This window comes from Rhinoraja longicauda, chromosome 1, assembly GCF_053455715.1.
Source record: "Rhinoraja longicauda isolate Sanriku21f chromosome 1, sRhiLon1.1, whole genome shotgun sequence".
In the NCBI taxonomy this organism is placed as follows: Eukaryota; Metazoa; Chordata; class Chondrichthyes; order Rajiformes; family Arhynchobatidae; genus Rhinoraja; species Rhinoraja longicauda.
The window spans coordinates 52,648,677-52,670,463 of NC_135953.1; the positions used below are offsets into that span (position 1 = coordinate 52,648,677).

General features: G+C 40.3%; 1 protein-coding gene across 2 annotated transcripts in view; it reads left to right on the plus strand.

Annotated features, from left to right (window-relative positions):
• Nucleotides 1-21,787, plus strand: part of LOC144592626 (kinesin-like protein KIF2A) — a 122,081-nt gene that overhangs the window by 96,753 nt on the left and 3,541 nt on the right. Inside the window, exons 15-20 of one of the 2 annotated variants that reach the window (XM_078397317.1) lie at nucleotides 326-436; nucleotides 1,926-1,993; nucleotides 3,471-3,587; nucleotides 12,950-13,097; nucleotides 14,801-14,902; nucleotides 16,687-16,822. In XM_078397317.1, coding sequence (XP_078253443.1) covers nucleotides 326-436; nucleotides 1,926-1,993; nucleotides 3,471-3,587; nucleotides 12,950-13,097; nucleotides 14,801-14,902; nucleotides 16,687-16,822 — 682 coding nt within the window. The remainder of the gene's footprint in view (nucleotides 1-325; nucleotides 437-1,925; nucleotides 1,994-3,470; nucleotides 3,588-12,949; nucleotides 13,098-14,800; nucleotides 14,903-16,686; nucleotides 16,823-21,787) is intronic. The other variant, XM_078397324.1, reaches the window with a different exon arrangement.

The window sequence follows — 21,787 nt, forward strand, 5'->3', positions numbered from 1 at the left end:
TAATTTTAGTAAAATGTCTTTGCCATTGTGCTCAAAGCCTCTTGCAATGAAGGCTACCATATACTTCGTCACTTTAAAAGAGATTTGGAAGACTTGGTGGTTAGCATTGTAATTTGCAACAGTGTTTTCAACCTTTAAAAATAAGTAATTTAAAGTTTAATTAATGCTAGATTTGTCATGTGAAAAGTACAACGGATACTCTACATTAATACCATCAGCTGATACATGGAATTGGCATGTTTATCCCTCCTCCATAAGGCATTTCTGTCCAAATTTTTAGTGCTGTCTGTTTGTCTCATGAAAAATGCATTTTGTGTAATTTTAGGAGTGTATCCGAGCCTTGGGTCGAAACAAACCTCATACCCCTTTCAGAGCCAGTAAACTTACTCAAGTGCTTAGGGATTCTTTTATAGGAGAGAACTCAAGAACTTGCATGGTAAGTCGCACTTCTTTCCACCTGTTGTCCATTTAAAGGAAGATAGTATGCTTCACCAGACTGGACTTAACTAATCAGTTTCTTTTCATTCACTCTATATTTTACTGAAAGTATTAATATCTTGGGAAGTCCTGATGATGGTCTTTGACCTGAAACGTTAACAGGTTTCTCTATCCACGGTGCTGCTTGACTGGTTGAGTTCTTTCAGCGTTGCTGATTTTGTTTCGTATTCCAACATCTGAAATTTAATTTGTTTTCCAGTGATAACTTGGGATACGATTGAAGAAGGTTGTTGGCCCTCCATTGTTCGATACAGATGATCATTATGCACATGGGAAACTAGATTAAAGATTGTATAAATGGTACATAGAAAAACTCAATTGTACTCTTAAACATAACATGTTTTTTATGTTAATAGATCACAATAGAAATATTAACAAAAAATAACAGCTCCGTAACCTTTTTAAATTTGGCATTCTCCTCGTTATTACATGAAGCAAGCTGAATTTAGCATTAAGCGGAAAACAAATTGATACTCGGTAGTAATATTTAGCAATGTTACATTTACTGCACAATGTAAATTTTTTGGAGACACAAGAGATTGCAGATGTTGAAAAAACAAACTGCTGAAGGCACTCGGCGGGTCAGGCAGCATCTGTGCAGGAAAAGGACATATAACATTTCAGGTTGGGACCCTATTTAGACGATGGAATAGAGAGGAGATAGGCAGTTGCCAGCCCTTGGGTTGCCCGTTCCCCGCTTCTCCATCTCTCTCTCCTCTCTATTCCATCAGTGTAAATATTTTGCTGGGCAACAATCTTTACATCAGCAATATCTTATCTTTGAGAGTTATTGTGTTGTTATCCACTTGATTTCAATGTAAAGAAGGAATTGTATTTATATAGCATCATTCACAATGTCAAATTGGCCCAAGTTTAATACTTTGATGTGCAGTCATGATTATAAAACAGAAAAAATGGCAGCATGCACCAGGGTCCCACAAAACAGCAAAATAATAATAACTGATATTTTGTGTCTTTATAGAAAGATAGGTATAGCCAGCTCTAGCTTAATACATTTAAACTTTTTAATTATTAAATATTGGTAGAATTTTTTGTTTAAAAATCCATTTAATCAGCCAACATCCCATCTCATTTTTCAACCACTATTGATTCGTTTTTAATTATTGAAATAAACTATTTTGACCTCCAATGATCCTGAATTTATATTTTAAATTACAATATATTTTAATAGTGTGCTATTGGTGTTAGAATCATACAGCATGGAAATGAGTTTCTCTGCCAGCTTGTCCATGCCTACCAAGGTGCCTTCCTGAGCTAGTTCCATTTTGCCTGCATTTGGCCCATTTCCCTCTAAATCTTTCATTCTAAAATAAATCTTATACTATTGACTCGTGAATATTCAATATGTTTATGGCTGATGTATACATGTTTTTATGCATTTCTTAAATCTTTGTGTTTATTCATAGATTGCCACTATCTCCCCAGGGATGGGTTCTTGTGAGAACACACTAAATACGCTTAGATATGCAAATAGGTATGATTTTGAATTGCAATGTATATGAATGAAAATGTTATCTCCAATATTTTAATAATTGCAAAATTGTAATTTGCGTTTCTTTGAAATTATTTGCCCAATTTAAATTTAGGCTGTTAAAACTTGCCATGTCCTGACTTAATAGTGTTATAATTACTAATGTGTTTTTCATTTGGACCATGTCACATTTGAATATTGGATCAATAGTTTGAATCAAACGGCCTTACATTTGCTTATTTAGTAAATTACTGGTAATTTGCGTATACAAACACTAGAAATGAAATGCTATTTTCAGTAAAAATCACTAAGACATAAATTTGTTAAAAAAATATAACTGATTCAGTGATGTAATTTAGGAAAGCAAACCTGGTCTAGCCGTTATCAAACCACTTCAACATTGAATTTTATCTATCCTTTTAAATGGCAAACCGTTTAGTTGTATTAAACAACTGTATGATTGTGAGTATGTGCATTCTGTTTTTAATTAAATGAGTGGGAAACAGAAGTTCTTTGAGCCAATCCCATGTATCAGCTGATGGTATTCATGTAGAGTATCCCTCTATGGACTGGTATACCAATATTTTTCTATTGAGTCTATCCTATCTTTGTTAGGCCTTCCAAATTGCATCACTTCACATGAATTATATCTGCCGCTGCTGTCCGTTTTACCGATTGAGCAATATTACCCTAAAGTCTAAGAATACTTCCCTCACTATCAATGCTATCTGTAATTTTCATGTCATCCATGAAGTTACTATTCAGAACACTTAAATTTGTATCCAAATAATTAATGTATTATATAAAATGCTAAAGGTCCCAGTACTGATCACCATGATACACCACTGGTCAAACAAGCTTCCAATCATGAAAACAACTTACCATCATCACGCTCTGTCTGAGAAATGTAATCAAAATAGTCAGATGGTGTGTCCCCCCCCCCTCCCCCTTACAAAGCCAGGGTGACTACGTTTAATTAATTCCCACCTTTCTAAGTGTAGATTAATCCTAACCGTTCATTTACCCCCACCCCCCCCCATAACATCCCTACTGATAATGTTAGTCAAAGGCCTGCAAATATGTGGCCTTTCTCTGCTGCTCATCTTGAATAAAGGTTCTCCATTTGTTGGACTCCAGTGAAATCTTGATTAAATATTTAATTTCTGTTTGTGTTCTGTTGTTGTCGGTGGGACATATAAGTGGTGGGCTGTTCTTAGGCATTCTGTTGTTAAAATCTGCATATTGTAATTGTAGCGATTTTGAATGTTCAGTTCAATTTTACTGGCTTCATTTTCATAATTGACAACTGTTTATTGCAGATTTTGTTTACAATTGAAAGAACACCACAGAAATGTTATTTTTTAAATTAAAATGCAGTATTTTTTGGCAGGTGATCCGTCATTCAAATTGTAACTGTATTGTTCTTTCCTGACGAGTTTTCCCCCTTCCTCTTTGTTCACACGTTTGCTTAATACTACAGAGTAAAGGAGTTTGGAATAAGTCCCTCGGACATTCCCTTTCAGCAAGGTGGTGGGAGCCGTTCTGACCTCTCTCCTACCTACCTCGACTATGATGACTTCCCTCCTTCACCGACCAGGTCTATGTCTTTCTATCAATTCCATTTCCTTCTCCTCTCACCTTCCAACCCCATTTTCCTACTTCCATACAGCCTTCCCATTTTGGATCATTTAAATCTTCAGTTTTCCAAACTGTACCTTGGTTTTATTGACTAAATATTTATAATATATTCAAATACTCTTCCTATTTTCCTCATTTTTTTTTGCAGTGTTGTATGGTGATGCATGGTTGTAATGTAATTTTCAAAGCTTTATATTTTATCAAATTAATTTCTCTACATGATTACAAATTAAGACACTGACAGAAACTTATACGTTGCTATAATAGTTTTTAAAAAAAGCTATATTAATAGAATATTATGAGAGTGTATAAATTCTGCTTTACATTAAGGGCATTGCTTAAAGTTTGTTGGTCAAGGCCTCCTTGCACAAATTGCATTTGTATTTACCATTTAATTAAACTGGTAACAATTCTACTCCATTCCTTATTAAATTCACTTTTTTCAATCTAAAATGTTAATTTTGAAGTTGCTTCATTTCATTGTCATTGGTTAAATTTATTTCAATATTGATTTTCATAAAAAGTATTATACATTTGTTATAAACTGATAAGTTCATTATATAAGAACGTATGGAATATATAGATGCAGATGCTTGAGTGCCTTATACTTCCTCTATTTACTTAGATTATGGCTGATATTTAGCCTTCACACATTTTTCGAACTAATTCTATCCTTTGATTCTATTAATATCCAAAAATCAATTGATTTCTGGATATTCTTTTTGAATATGCTCCACAACTGTGGATCTCATGGACAGAAAATTCCAAAGATTTACTACCCTTGGTCGTAGTGTCATATAGCGTGAAACCAGGCCCTTTGGATCAATTTGCCCACACCAACCAGCATGTCCTATCTACACTAGTCCCATCTGCCTGCATTTGGTCCATGTTTCTCCAAACCTATCCATCCTTGTATCTGTCTAAATGTTTCTCAAACGTTGTGATATGTACCTGCCTCAACTACGTCCTCCGGCAGCTCGTTCCATACACCCACCAACCCCTGTGTAAAAAAAAGGTTACCCCTCAGGTTCCTATTAAATCTTTCCCAGCTCACCTTAAAGCTAGGTTTTTAGTCCTCTGGTTCTCGATTCCCCTCCTCTGCACAGATAACTCTGTGTGTTTAGTCTGAAGAAGGGTCTCGACCCGAAACATCACCCATTCCTTCTCTTCTGAGATGCTGCCTGACCCGCTGAGTTACTCCAACATTTTGTATCTACCTTCGATTTAAACCAGCATCTGCAGGTATTTTCCTACTGTGTGTTTACCTGATCTATTCCTCTCATGATTTTGTACACCTCTATAAGATCATCCCTCATCCTCCTCCGCTCCAAGGAATAAAGTCCTATCCTGCTTAACCTCTTCCTCGAGTCTCTCGGCTCTCGAGTCCTGGCAACATTCTCGCAAATCTCTGCACCCTTTCCAGCTTGAAAGATTCCCCACAACGCATCCTAAGTATCATTCCCATTAAACTCTGCAATACTTCTATTGGAAGCCAACTATTCTGAATGCAACACAGAAAACGCAGAACTGCAGTATTGCAGGTGCTGTCTCACCTGAAATTGGAATCTAAAAAACGTTTGTGTGGACTGATAAGGGATGATGTTTCTGCTAGCTGGGGTGTCAGAAACAATGGTCACAGTCTTAAATGAAAAGGGATGGCCATCCAGGATTAAGATAAGAAGAAATACCTCCATTTGTTAGTCTTAAGAATTCTCCATTCAAGAAGACAATGGGGGACTATTTGCTGAGTATGTTTAGGGCAGAGTCTAGCAAACGTTTTGCACATTAAGGGATTCAGGGAATATGTGGATAGTACAGGAAAATACTGTGATAAAATACCAGCCATGATCTTGTTGAATAGCAATATAGATCCAGGGGGCTCTTGCTTTTTATAATTCTTATATTGTTTAAATATGATAGAAGTGATAAACAGTTAGCTGGACATCAGTGCTGGGCAAATCACTGAAAAGAAAAATTAAAGGCAGATTAAATCAATAAGAGAGACCTGTGAAGGAAAAGTCATGACCAACTAACTTGATTGAAATTTTTTGAGGATGTATCCTGGTAGGGGTCATAGTGATACAGTGTGGAAATGGGCCCTTCGGCCCAACTCGCACCGCCAACAATGTCCCAACTACACTAGTCCCACTTGCCTGTGCTTAGTCCATATCCATCCAAACCTGTCCTATCCATGTACTTGTCTAACAGTTCCTTATAGAATGGGATAGTCCCAGCTTCAACTACCTCCTCTGGCAGCTTGTTCCATACACCCACCCTTTGTGTGAAAAAGTTTCCCCTTGGATTTCGATCAAATCTTTTCCCCTCCACCTTGAACCTATGTCCTCTGGTCCTCGATTCCCCTACTCTGGGCAAAATACTCTGTGCATCTACCCAATCTATTCCTCTCATGATTTTATATACTTCTATAAGGTCTCCTCTCATTATCTTGCACTCATGGAATAGAGATCCAGCCTACTCAACCTCCCTATAGCTCATATCCTCTAGTCCTGGCAACATCCTTGAAAATCTTTTCTGAACCCTTTCAAGCTTGACAATATATTTCCTATAACATGGTGTCCAGAACTGAACACAATATTCTAAATGCGGTCTCACCAACGTCTTATACAACTGCAACATGACCTCCCAACCTCTATACTCAATACTCTGACTGCTGAAGGCCAAAGGGCCAAAAGCCTTTTTGACCACCTTATCTACCTGTGACTCGATCTTCAAGGAACCATGCACCTGTACTTCTAGATCTCTCTGCTCTACAACGCTACCCAGAGGCCAACCATTTACTCTGTAGGACCAGCCCTTGTTCGATGTCCCAAGATGCAACACCTCACACATTTCTGCATTAAATTCCATCAACCATTCCTCCGCCCACTTGGCCAATCGATCAAGATCCTGCTGCAATCTTTCACAGCCATCTTCACTATCTGCAAAACCACTAACTTTTGTATCATCAGCAAATTTGCTAATCTTGCCCTGTATGCTCTCATTCACATCATTGATGTAGATGACAAACAGTAACGGGCCCAGTACCATTTAACCCTGAGGCACACCACTAGTCACAGGTCTCCAAACCAAGAAGCAACCTCCCACCATCACCCTCTGCTTCCTTTCATGGAGCAAATTTGCTATCCATTCAGCTATCTCTCCTTGGATCCCATGCGATCTAATCTTCCAGAGCAGTCTACCATGCGGAACATTGTCGAACGCCTTACCAAAGTCCATGTACACAACTTCCGCAGCTCTGCCCTCATCAACCATTTTGGTTGATCTTTAAAATAAACAATCAGATTTGTGAGACACGACCTTCCACATACAAACCATGCTGACTATCCCTAATCAGCCCTTGCCCATCCAAATGCCTGTATAACCTATCCTTCAGAATACTCTCCAGCTACAGAATACTTACCAACTACAGAGGTGAAGCTCACTGGCCTATAGTTCCCAGCATTTTCCCTGCAGCCCTTCTTGAAAAGAGGCACAACATTTGTCCTCCTCCAGTCTGTCGTCACCTCTCCTGTATTTAAGGACGACTCGTAAATTTCAACCAGGGCTTCGTAATTTCCACTCTAGTTTCCCGCAATGTCCTTGGATATATCTGATCAGGCCCTGGAGATTTGTCTACCTTCAAACACGATAGTACCTTCAGTACTTCTTTGATGGTAACCCTGACTGCCCTCAAGACACTTCCGGTTACTGCTCCAATTTCCTCAAATACAGAGGAGAAATACTCATTTGGTACCTTGCCCATCTCCTGTGTCTCTACACAGAGGTAACTGCTTTGATTCTTGAGAGGTCCCACTCTCTCTCTAGTTACCCTTTTCCCCCTTATGTATTTATAAAATCTTTTGAGATTGGCTTTCATGCTACCTGCCAGAGATATCTCCTGGCCCCTTTTTGCCCTTTTGATTTCATTTTTTTGTTTAATCCTCAGTACCCGAAACTCCTCCAGGGATGCACTTGATCCCAGCTGCCTATACCTGTCCCATGCATCCTTCTTGTTTTTGACTAATGTCTCAATTTCCCTCGTCCGCCAAGCTTCCTTACGTTTGCCTGCTTTGCCCTTCACTCTAACGGGAAAGCACACATCCTGAGCTTTCTTCAGTACACTTTCAAAAACATCCCAATTGGTCGATGTTTCTTTACCCTCAAATAACCTGCTCCAGTCATACCCTCAAAGTTGGCCTTACCCCAGTAGATCATTTTAACACATGGACCCACTCCGTCCCTATCCATAACTATTTTAAACCTAATCGAACTGTGGTCACTGGTCCCAAAAGGCTCCTCCACACACATTGGGTGTATTAATAGAATATTTACCAAGGCCCCATTTAATTGCAGTATGCCATCAATGTTCTTGACTTGAAGTCCTATTTCAATCAAGTCCAATATGTAACATACCTTCAAAATTGCTTGCATTAGTACATTAACTTTCATGATGTAATGTAAACCCAGCTCCCCCAAGAGCACTTCTCGGTCTCATACCAAGCTCGTACAAATTCTCACTGCAACCCTGCTATGATTCAGCAACAAACTAAATGCAATTTTATAAACCTGATTTCAAATTCTCCAGTTTGTGAAAATATTGTCTTACAGTTGACTTAGTTGATTTATGTCGTTGAGAGTCATCGTGGAAAGCAAAGTTTAGAACGAGCTTTGAATAATTGTTTATTTTGACTAAATGTTTATTTCTTCTTCTTGGATCCCTTCACTTTGAACAAGAAAACATCTTGTTTATCATGAGAATGTAAACTTTCAAGCCATTAACTGCTAAGTGAATAGCCCATTTGAGATATTACTGTTTTTTTGAGTTCTGCAAGAATGTAAAAACTGTTTGGTGTGTTATCCAGACAAATCATACAGTATGCGAGTCCATTCAATCATAAATGAGTACAGCAAGTATTGTAAAAAGAGAAAGGAAACAAAAGAGTGCAGAATATAGTGTTGCCAACTCAGCCAATGAATGGCAAATGGAGGTAATATCAAATAAATATGATGTGTTGCACATTGGGAAATCAAACCAGGATATGTGAAGAGAAAAAGATTAGTTAAAACAAATGTAGGTCCCTTGCAGTCAGAAACAGGTGAATTGATCATGGGGAACAAGGACATGGCAGACCAATTGAATAACTACTTTGGTTCTGTCTTCACTAAGGAAGACATAAATAATCTGCTGGAAATAGCAGGGGACCGGGGGTCAAATGAGATGGAGGAACTGAGTGAAATCCAGGTTAATCGGGAAGTGGAGTTAGGTAAATTGAATGGATTAAAGGCCGATAAATCCCCAGGGCCAGATAGGCTGCATCCCAGAGTGCTTAAGGAGGTAGCCCCAGAAATAGTGGATGCATTAGTGATCATTTTTCAAAACTCTTTAGATTCTGGATAGTTCCTGAGGATTGGAGGGTAGCTAATGTAACCCCATTTTTCAAAAAGGGAGGGAGAGAGAAAACGGGGAATTACAGACCAGTTAGTCTAACATCGGTAGTGGGGAAAATGCTAGAGTCAGTTATTAAAGATGGGATAGCAGCACATTTGGAAAGTGGTGAAATCATTGGACAAAGTCAGCATGGATTTATGAAAGGTAAATCATGTCTGACGAATCTTATAGAATTTTTCCAGGATGTAACTAGTAGAGTGGATAAGGGAGAACCAGTGGATGTGTTATATCTGGACTTCCAGAAGGCTTTCGACAAGGTCCCACATAAGAGATTAGTATGCAAACTTAAAGCACACGGTATTGTGGGTTCAGTATTGATGTGGATAGAGAACTGGCTGGCAGACAGGAAGCAAAGAGTAGGAATAAACGGGTCCTTTTCAGAATGGCAGGCAGTGACTAGTGGGGTACCGCAAGGCTCAGTGCTGGGACCCCAGCTATTTACAATATATATTAATGATTTGGACGAGGGAATTGAATGCAACATCTCCAAGTTTGCGGATGACTCGAAGCTAGGGGGCAGTGTTAGCTGTGAGGAGGATGCTAGGAGGCTGCAACGTGACTTGGATAGGTTAGGTGAGTGGGCAAATGCATGGCAGATGCAGTATAATGTGGACAAATGTGAAGTTATCCACTTTGGTGCCAAGAACAGGAAAGCAGACTATTACCTGAATGGTGGCCGATTAGGAGAAGGGGAGATGCAACGAGACCTGGGTGTCGTGGTACACCAGTCATTGAAAGTAGGCATGCAGGTGCAGCAGGCAGTGAAGAAAGCGAATGGTATGTTGGCATTCAGAGCGAGGGGATTTGAGTATAGGAGCAGGGAGGTTCTGCTGCAGTTGTACAGGGCATTGGTGAGACCACACCTGGAGTATTGCGTACAGTTTTGGTCTCCTAATCTGAGGAAAGACATTCTTGCCATAGAGGGAGTACAGAGAAGGTTCACCAGATTGATTCCTGGGATGGCAGGACAATAGACAATAGGTGCAGGAGTAGGCCATTCAGCCCTTCGAGCCAGCACCGCCATTCAATGCGATCATGGCTGATCACTCTCAATCAGTACCCCGTTCCTGCCTTCTCCCCATACCCCCTCACTCCGCTATCCTTAAGAGCTCTATCCAGCTCTCTCTTGAAAGCATCCACGAACTGGCCTCCACTGCCTTCTGAGGCAGAGAATTCCACACCTTCACCACTCTCTGACTGAAAAAATTCTTCCTCATCTCCGTTCATATGAAGAAAGACTGGATAGACTCGGCTTGTACTCGCTGGAATTTAGAAGATTGAGGGGGGATCTTATAGAAACTTACAAAATTCTTAAGGGGTTGGACAGGCTAGATGCAGGAAGATTGTTCCCGATGTTGGGGAAGTCCAGAACCAGGGGTCACAGCTTAAGGATAAGGGGGAAGTCTTTTAGGACCAAGATGAGAAAACATTTCTTCACACAGAGTGGTGAGTCTGTGGAATTCTCTGCCACAGAAGGTAGTTGAGGCCAGTTCATTGACTATATTTAAGAGGGAGTTAGATGTGGCCCTTGTGGCTAAAGGGATCAGGGGGTATGGAGAGAAGGCAGGTACGGGATACTGAGTTGGATGATCAGCCATGATCATATTGAATGGCCTGCAGGATCGAAGGGCCGAATGGCCTACTCCTGCACCTATTTTCTATGTTTCTATGATATGATTTTCACAGTTATGGTTTTGGGGAATTTTACAGAACAGAGGGACTGAGCAATACAAGTACAGTTCTCTGAAAGTGGTGTCACAGGTAGACAGGATGATGAAAAGGGCTTTTGGCAGAATGGCCTTCGTCAGTAAGGCCATGGGATTATAGAGAGAGGTTGTTATGCTGCAGTTATACAAGACGTAGATGAGTTTGTACTTGGAGTATTATGTACAGTTTTGGTCACCCTGACATTAAGCTGAAAAGAGTGCAGAAAAATATTACGAGGATGTTGCCAGGGCCGCAAGGAACTGAATTATAGGGAGACATTTGGCAGGCTAGGACTTTATTCCTGGGAGCAGAGGAGACTGAGGAGTGATCTTCTAGTGCATAGAGCAGTACAGCACGGGATTGGGGCTTTCGGTCACAATATCCGTGATGAACATGATGCCAAGACCAACTTTTATCTGCCTGCACATAATCCATATCCCTCTTTTCCCTGCATATCCATATGCCATCCAAAAGCCTCTAAATGCCTCTATCATATCTGCCTCAAACACCACCCATATTAGTGCATTCCAGGCACTCACTACACTCGGTAAAAAAAAAAAAACATGCCCTGCACATCTCCTTTAAACTCTGCCTTTTTCACCTGAAAGCTATGCCCTCTAGTATTTGATTTTTCCATCCTGGGAAAACAATTCTGACTGGCTACCCTATCTATATCTCTCATCATTTTATGTACTGTTATCAGGTCTCCCTGCAACCTCTGGTGTTCCCAAGAAAACAATCCAAATCTGTCCAACCTCTCCCTGTACCGAATACCTCGTAATCCAGGCATAATTCTGGGAAATCACCTCTGCATCCTTTCGAAAGCCTCCACATCCTTCATGTTGTAAGGCCACCAGAACTGCATGCAATACTCCAAATGCAACATAACCCGTCTAATGAACCTCCATCATGACTTCCTGAATCTTATTCTCAATGCCCTGACCAATGAAGGTACGCTTACTATATGCCTTTTTACCACTCTTATCTACCTCTGTTGCCACTTTCAGGTAGTTATGAACTTACACCCCAAGATCCCTCTGTATTTCAATGCTGCTAATGGTCTTGCCTTTGGTTTTATATATTTTCCCCTTGCATTTGAACCCCCAAAGTGCAGGACTTGCTCAGATTAAACTCTATTTCTCTGCCCACTTCTGTAGCTGATCTATTTCTTGCTGTATACTTTGACAGTCTTCCTCACAGTCTTCGACCCCAGCAATCCTGCAATAATTTACTAACCAATCCCTCTACGTTTATGTCCAAGTCATCTATAAAACACAAACAGCAGAGGTCTCAGCACAGTTCCCTGGGGAACTCCACTTGTCACAGAATTCTGGCCTGAATACTGCCCTTCAACCACAACCCTCTGTCTTTTATCAGTACGCCAGTTCAAAATCCACATGACCAAGTCACTGTTAATCCCATGTATCTTAATCTCCTGAATCAAATTGTCATGGGGACTTTATCAAATGCAGAGGTATATTAAATCATGAATGGAATAGATAGGGGGAAAATATTTTTTTTCCAAGGTAGAGGAATTAAGAACTAGAGGGCGTAGGTTTACAAAAAAATGGAGCAATGAAATTCATACTTGCAGCAGCATAACAAGTCTGTAAACATTTAGACTCCTATGCCTTCTTCCTGATGGCAGGAGTGAATTGAGAGCGTTTGCTAGGGTAGTGTAGGTCTTTAATGTTGCTGGCTGCCTTTTTGAGGCAGTCTCTTATAAATCCCTTTAATGATGGGGAGGCCAGTACCCCACCATCGGTCGTGTCCTCCCTCTTCTAAAGTCAACAATCAGCTCTTTGGTCTCGCAGATGTTGAGAGCAAGGTTGTTGTCAATGTCCCATACCGTGAATCATCATTACCCGTAATTCTTTGCAGACTTTGCATGAATGATAATCCCTGATTATTTTTCCCTCATCTCTTGGAATTCTGAAAGTTCACATTTGTATTTGGAGGTTAAACTTCATCCAAAACAATAGAAAAGCAGGGTTTGTTAAACCAATATTGTAATACACGGTGAAAGTATAATCTCGGTTTTGCAACTTTACCAGGGCATTAGTAAATATAACAACTATCAATTTTAAATCTAGAATTGAGAATATATTCCAAACAATGAATTAATATTTATTCTTTTCTTCCCTCAAACTTATTTTTGGATCTAGGGTAAAAGAGTTGGTTGTGGATCAAAATGGTCCTGGAGAAGGGCGGGCAAATATCCTGGTACCAAGTCAGCTTGATGCATTAGAAGCGCAATGGGGACTTGGAAGCTCTCCTCAACGAGATGATCTCAAATTGCTTTGTGAACAAAATGTAAGTTTGTTTTATTTTCAAAAAAATATGGCAGTCCTTTTTAAACATTGGCATGACTGCAGGAAAATGTTACTTGGACAATAACTATCATTCAAGAGAGAGCTAGATAGAGCTCTTAAGGATAGCGGAGTCAGGGGGTATGGGGAGAAGGCAGGAACGGGGTACTGACTGAGAATGATTAAGTTGTTGACTCAGCCATGATCACATTGAATGGCGGTGCTGGCTCGAAGGGCCGAATGGCCTCCTCCTGCACCTATTGTCTATTGTCTACTCATACACTACAGCCCAGCATGCAACACCACCACCCCCTCAACTTGTTACCAAACTCAGGGAACTGGGTCTCTATACATCCCTTTGCAACTGGATTCTCGATTTCCTTATCAACAGTACACAATAGGTACGAATTGGCAACAACACTTCCTCCTTGATAACCATCACCGCAGGCACCACCAGGGCAGTGTGCTTGGCCCCCTGCTCTACTTGCTCTATACCCACGTCTGCATACCTGAACACAGTTCTATCTCCATCTTTAAATTTGCAAACAACACCACTGCCGTTGAATAAATTACCATAATGTTGTCAAGAGTATAGTAGGGATTTTGATTGAATGGTAACAGAATATCAACACTTAACATCATTAAAACCAAGGAACTGATTGCTGACTTAAGAAGACGAAGGCCGAGGATGCACAAACCCATCTTCGTCAGCAGGTTGGTGGTCAACAACTTAATCTTTCTGGGTGTGCATATCTCCGAAGATCTGGCCTGGACCAAGCACACTAATGCAATCATAAAGAAAGTCCATCAACATTTATATTTTGTTAGAAGATTGAGGAGACTCAGTATTTAAACCAATACTGTCTTGAACTTCTACAGGTGTGCAGTAGAGAGCATATTGACTAGTTGCATCACGAACACCCAGGAATGAAGATTACAAAAAGTGGTGAACACTGCTCAGTTCATCATGGGTTGTGACCTCCCCACTATCGAAGGGATCTACAGGAGGCACTGCCTCAAAAAGACAGCCAGCATCTTCCCAGGCCCACGTCACCCTGGCCATGCTCTCATTTCACTCCTGCCATTGGAAAAAAAAAGTATAGGAGACTGAAAACTGTAACAGGAACAGCATCTCCCAACAACCATCAGGCTATTGAACACTACGAATTCCAACTGAGCTCTGAACTACAAATTGCCTTCTAGGGACAGTCTTCTAGAACTAGGGACTTTGAGCTTTACATTTCCTTTTTACTACTTTTTTAATTCATTGAACATTTTGGTTGTTCATTATGATATCAACTGAGTGCTATGTTTACGTAGGTCATAAGATCATAAGGTGCAGCAAGCAAACTTCAACACAACATGGAAAGCTAATACTTCCCAGAAATGTTAAAACTTGTATTGAAATGCTGCATGTGAGTTGTGCATACGTTGTGTTTGTCAGTTGGAATATTTTTGATTTTTGGGCTCTTAATTTCCTTTTTGACAGTAACTTAAATGCACAGCAAGCATGTCAGTTTTTAGTTGTAAATTAAAAACTTTATAGAACTAGAGACAATGTTGCCAATACAACCTCCCAGACCAGGTCTTAATTCCAGAGGCACATGGACATCTCTGAAATAATACGCATGTTAGAATGCACATTTTATAGCCGAAATTGTTTTGTTTAAACTCTCATGGCTGATTCAGATTTTTGCTTGTTTCAAGGAGGAAGAAGTTTCACCTCAGTTGTTTACTTTTCATGAAGCTGTGTCTCAAATGGTGGAAATGGAGGAACAGGTTGTGGAAGAGCATCGGGCAATATTTCAGGTAAAATATTAATTTTGTTGAATTTTCTATATGAATTTTATAATAATGTTGAAGTTGGAGTCATAGATTCCAGATGTTTACAGCATTACCCATTCGCCCAACTTGTCCATGCCTGCCATTGCTTAACAAAGATAGTTCTACTTGCCTGTACCTGGTCAATATCCCACCAAATCCTTTCTATCCACGTACCTCTGCCATAATTGTACCAGTCTCTACCACTTCCGCTGCCAGCTCGTTCCATGCATCCTCTCTGTGTAAAATGTTGCCCTGCAGATCCTTTTTAAATCTTTCCCCTCTCATCTTAACACATGCCCTCTAGTTCCTGACTCCCCTACCCTGAGAAAGAAACTTGCTATTAGATTTTATCTGTGCTCATTATTGTATATATCTCCCTGTAAAATCACCTCCTCTCTTAACTCCACCTCTTTCCCTCCTGTAGCATTTGTAACAAGAACATTGAACTGCTGGTCCTGTACCGCCCTCAGCCACGTTGTTGTAATAGCTGTAATATCCAGTCGCATGTTCCTATCCATGCCGAGTTCATCTGCCTTACCTGACATCTCTTACATTAAAATGTAAGAGATGCTCTTCCATAATCCTGCCTGTCCTGTCCACTGAACTTGCTCTTTTTTAACTTCTTTGGGTTACACCCACCCGGCCAGGCTAGTCTAAACACTCCCAAGTAACTTTAGCAAATACCTCTACTTGAATGTTGCTCCCTCTCCAGTTCAGGTGCAATCTGTCCTTCATGTGGCACCGTCTAAGTAATCCAGAGATCACAACCCTCAAGGTCCAGCGTTATAATCTCCTGCCTAACTCTCTACCATGCAGCTATCAGCCCTTTATCTATGTTGTTGGTATCAATATGTACAATGATCTTTGGCTGTTCACCGCCCAGAGAATTTTCTGCAACTGCTTAGAGACATTGACCCTGGCATCCAGGAGACAATATTACTATCCTGTACATTTTGCTGCCATGTATTCTCCATCTGTCCAATTGCGATAGCTCTCCCTGTGTCTACCCTTCCTTGCTGTGCACCAGAGCCAGTTATAATGCCACAAATCAGGCTGCTGCTCTTCTCTGAAAGGCCACCCCACCCCCACCCCCTCCTCTTAATAGTAACCAAAAAGGTATTCTTGATAGCGAGGTGAATTGCCACTGGGGAATCCTGCACTCTGCTACCGCCCTGCCTCATGTACCCCGACTATCTGCCACCTACCTGCTCTTTAGGCGTGACCATCTCGCTGAAATTTCTCAATCATGCTCTCAGCATCATGGTGGCCGAGTCCATCTACAGCTCCAGCCACTCATTGCTAAAGCAATTTTCCGTTTTTCTTCCTATTGGGTTCCAAGTGCAGTCATTTGTATTTTACTTCATGGTCAAAACACTGGTGGATAATAATCTCAGTTCTAGAATTTCCACAAATGCTTGCTTCCTTGACACTTTCTCATTTCAAAATGTCCTATGCCGCCTAACCTACTGAGCATTTTTGGCTCTTGCTGCTTTTATTATAGATTTGTAGCATCCCCAGTATATAGATTTTCAAAATTCAAAGGTTTATTTTTGCTTCCAAAAGCTTTTATATATGTAATTATAGACTGGTGATGTAATGGAGCAGCTGAATTAGTTGAATTATTTTGAATTAAATTACTTTTATTTAAATATTTATAAAACAAATCACTGTAAAGACTGAATTATTTCAAAAGGCCTGCCTGAAACGTAGAATGGATCACAAGCTTTGGTCATTGTGCGACCAACATGGGATTTTATTTATATCCACAGGAGTCCATCCGATGGCTGGAGGACGAAAAAGCACTTTTGGAGATGACTGAAGAGGTGGATTATGACGTGGATGCATACTCCACACAACTGGAGTCAATTTTAGATCAAAAGATTGAAATTCTGACTGAACTGAGGGGTAGGTTTAAACAAAGTCCATTTTCAATTAGCATATATGGATAGACAGAGTGAAGTAGCAGTTATCTAAAATTAAAAACAAAACTGGCAATATTGTGATTGGAACAGGCTTTGGAGGATGTTTTGGAATACATGATAATGTTATGGTTAAATAGTGGAAAATTAGACAAAAGAACAATGAGTGAAAAGAAATGGAAGCCAATTACAAACATGAAAGGGGGTGACAATGTGGCAGAACTAATTGGTATAATGAAAAAAGGCTGGATACATGCAGAGCTCTCTGAAGGAAGGGATTGTGATCTATTCCAACTACCTAACCACTCTGCCCTTTCATAGAAACTTAGAAAATAGGTGCAGGAGGAGGCCATTCAGCCCTTCAAGCCAGCACTGCTATTTGGCTCTGTTCGTACGCACTTGTGTGTCTTTTCAAATCCCTGCCATTTCTATTTCTGAGACTGGTTCATTATCTGAAATATTGATGTGGCCTCTTGATAAATGCAGTTTGACTTACATTCTGTTTCGAATTTTCAGCATCAGACAAAGTTTTGTCGTGTCATCCCACAATTCATGACATTGCTTTGTTTTTACAAAGTTAATTTCTACAATATTTCTAACAAAGATTGTTAGAAACAATCAAGCCATACACAAGTATTGCAGGGAGTGCAAAGAGAAAAATACCAAAATGTAGAATATAGTTTTACAGCATTGTTGCATTGCAGTTACAGAGAATGTCCAATGCTGGTAATGAGGTAGGTTGGAAGATCAGGACTACGCCCTAGCTTATGGGAGGTTCGTTCAATAGCCTGATATTAGAGGGGGGGGAAGCTAATCCTGAATCTGATGGTATGTGTTTTCAAGCTTACATATCTTCTGCCTGATGGGAGAGGAAAAGAGGGGAAGGTCAGGGTGAAAAAGGTTCTTGATTATATTGGCTGCGTTTCCAAGGCAGTATGAAGTATAGATGGAGATGAAGGTGGGGAGGCTGGTCTGTATCCACAGCACTCTTGGACAGAGCTGTTCTTAAACCAAGCTGTGATGCAACCAGGAAGTATGCTTTCTACCCGGAAGTGTGCATCTGTAGAAGTTGGGAAGCAGACATGTAGAACTTTCTTAGTCTCCTGAGCAAGGGCAAACATTGGTATGCTTTTTTGGTTGTAGCCTCAACATGGTTGGTCCATGCCAAATTGTCGGTGATGTTTACGGCTAGGGACTTGAAGCTCTCAACTATTCCCACTTCTGCACCATCCATGCTAGATTGGAGCATGTACTCCACCATGTTTCTTGAAGCTCCTTCATCTTGCTGACATCAAAGGAGAGGTCGTGTCTTGACACCATATTACTAATCTTAATCTCCTCCCTATATTCCGTTCTGTCATTATTTGAGATCCTGTCCTCAACAGTGGCGTTGTCTGTAAACTACGGTTACTTCGAGCCACAATGTCAAAAAACACTTTTTACTGTTGCCCCCTCTCAGCAAATCTACTCCCATTTCCTTGTTTGCATCAAATCAAGTTCCCTTTCTTTGTTTGCTGAAATAAAATCTACTACTTGAATGGTTCTGTTAAAATCCAAAATGAACATCAGTACTCCTTAATAATACAGCTGATGTTTGAGTGCTGTAGGTAAAGGACTAAAAAATCTGTTAGATAATTGAGGGAGAGAAATACCAAATGCCCACATAAAGCATTAGATCAGGACAAATTAGGGTGTGTGACTCAAATAAGGATTCCTTATTCCAAGACATGGACAGGAGGAACAAACTGAATGAACTGTAGGTCCAAATTCAATGTAGGTCGTTATGGTGGATACACTTTGGGAAATTAAACCAGAGTAGGACATACACAATGAATAACAGGGCCCTGGGGAGTGTTGTTGAACACAGAGACATTGGAGTATGAGTACATCATTCCCTAAGCAAGTACACATGTACACAGGATGGTGAGTCATATTTCTGGTATGCTTGCCCTCATTGGCTGAGGCAATGAGTACAAGAGTTGGCCATTGTGTAACAGTTGTATAAAAGATTGATTAGGCCACACTAGGACTATTGTGTGCAGTTCTGGTTACCAAACTAGAAGAATGATGCGATTAAGCTTGAGTGACTGCAGATAAGATTAACAAAGATGTTGCCTGGCTTTGAGGGCTTGAGTTATCAAACGAGATTGGATTGGCTAGATCTGTTTTCCTTAGAGCAAAGGAGGCCCAGTTATGACATGATAGAGCTATCTAATGACGGGTAGAGATGGGATTGGATAGCCAGTGTCTGTTTACCATGGTAGAGAAATTGGTATCTGCAATGAACTGTCAGAGGAGGTGGTGGAAGGCAGGAACAGTAACAATATTTCAATAGTCTAGTCAATTTATTTGTCACATACACATAAATGTGCAGTGAAATGAAAGATTACCCACAGTCCAACAATAAGACCAATAAAAATAAGCAATAAAAATATGCAATAACACACAATCATAAACCAACACCAAACAAAAAGAAACATCCATCACAGTGAGTCTCCTCCAGTCACCTCCTCACTGTGATGGAAGGCCGGAATGTATTTTCTCTTCCCCTGCCGTCTTCTTCTGCGGTCAGGCTGTTGAACTTGCCACCGAATGAGCTGGGTATTGAAGGACATGAAGTTCATGGAGGCAAGTGGGATTAGTATAGATAGGCATGGTGTTCGGCAAAGACACTGTGGGCAGGGAGGGTTTGTTATGTTGCAGGGGTCCTATGATAGAAACGTACAAGCAGATTATCAAAACGACAGGAAAGATAGCAAAATGAGAAGGGAAAGGAAAGGCAAGGCTTTAACAATTAAGGATAAAATCACTTCATCAACAATGGAGGCTGGAAGTAAGTAAGTAATGGAAATCTATGTGTTAAAATATAGAAAATGATTTATCACTAGTTGGGGTGTACAATTTGCTGTCAGTAGCCGTGTGGAGCATCAATAAATGCAGATGTTAGCCAAGCGAGTAAGAAAGGTACAGTTGTGTTAATGGGTAATTTTGGATTTCACTTACATTGGGATAAGAAGGTTAACTCTCAGTAATTTATTTTTTAGTATTTCTTGGATAGATATGTCTTAACAAATACAGTAATTAGCTGCAATTAGTTAGTTGCTCAATATGGTTTCCTCCCACACTCCAAAGATGTACAGGTATGTAGGTTAATTGGCTGGGTAAATGTAAAAATTGTCCCTAGTGGGTGTAGGATAGTGTTAATGTACGGGGATCACTGGGCGGCACGGACTTGGAGGGCCGAAAAGGCCTGTTTCCGGCTGTAGATATATGATATGATGATATGATATGGGAATGCTCATCTAATGGGGGCCATACTACAATCGGTGCAATATTCAAAAAGGAGAAACACAAAACAACTTAAGTTTGGCTGAGTTTTGTGTGATGCAACATACACTAGTTTAAAAAAATCTTCCATTGACTAAAACAAAATGGTCAGTGGCAGTGTTTTTAATTTACATCCAAATATACAGAATTGATTATCCCAAAGGTGCGTGGGATGGTTAACTACAATGGGATGGATAAAGTAATGAACAAAAAAAATAGCAAGAATAACTTAAATCAGTTTTGCCGTAAACATAGGCTGTGGCTGATCCTGTGCCTCAAGTCCACGTTCCTGCCTGATCCCTAAGCTCTCATTTGTCCAAAGATAGATTTTCACATAGAACAATGGAACAGTATAGCACAAGAACAGGCCCTTCGGCCCACTTTGCCTGTGCCGAACATGATGCCAAAACCAACTCTTATCTGCCTGCATATAATCTATGTCCTCCATTCCCTGCACACCCATGTGCCTATCCAAACGTCTCTTATATGCCACAACCATATCTGCCTCACGCACCATTCCTAGCAGTGTGTTCCAGGCACTCACCAGCATCTGTGAAACTTGCTCTGCACATCTCCTTTAAACTTTGCCCCTCTCACTTTATAGCTATGCCCTCTAGCAATTATTTAATTGTTTTTTTTAATCCTGGGAAATAGGTTCTGACTGTCTACCCTATCTATGCCTCTCATTATTTGATATACTTCTATCAGGTCTCCTCGCAACCTCTGACATTCCAGAGAAAACCATCCTGGACAGTCCAACCACTTCTAAGCCTGACTCCAAGCATTCTGGGAAACCTCCTCTGTGCCCTTTCCAAAGCCTCCATCATCTCCATGTAATGGGGTGGTTGACTAAATGCATCTTAGCTAGAGTCCGACAAACTGTATTGTAACTTTCTGACTCTTATACTCTTTGACAATCTCAACTTTTAATAGACACTTGTCTAAGAGGTGGAGAACTCAAAGGTTTTACAATAGTTAACATGAAATAGTTCCAATTTGTATCACACTAAGTGACCAGTCTCTGATCTGCAGCAAATCCTCCCCTTCTCCCCCACCCCCCCTTATTTTTAAGATTCAGCTGGAAGCTAACTCTCAGCGAGGAGCTATCATTTATTTATAAAAACATGTGAAACAAGTCCAGTCATTGAATGCAACCAGAAAGGAATTTGCAATTATGTAATACAGCGCCCTCCATAATGTTTGGGACACAGGCCCATAATTTATTTATTTGCCTCTGTATTCCACAATTTGAGATTTGTAATAGAAAAAAATCACATGTGGTTAAAGTGCACATTGTCAGATTTTAATAAAGGCCATTTTTATACATTTTGGTTTCACCATGTAGAAATTACAGCTGTGTTTATACATAGTCCCCCCATTTCAGGGCACCATAATGTTTGAGACACATGGCTTCACAGGCATTTGCAATTGCTCAGGTGTGTTTAATTGCCTCCTCAATGCAAATATAAGAAAGATCTCAGCGCCTTGTCTTTCCTCCAGTCTTTCCATTACCTTTGGAAACTTTTATTGGTGTTTATCAACATGAGGACCAACGTTTCGGCAATGAAAGTCAAATAAGCCATTATGAGACCGAGAAACAAAAATAAAACTGCTAGAGACATCA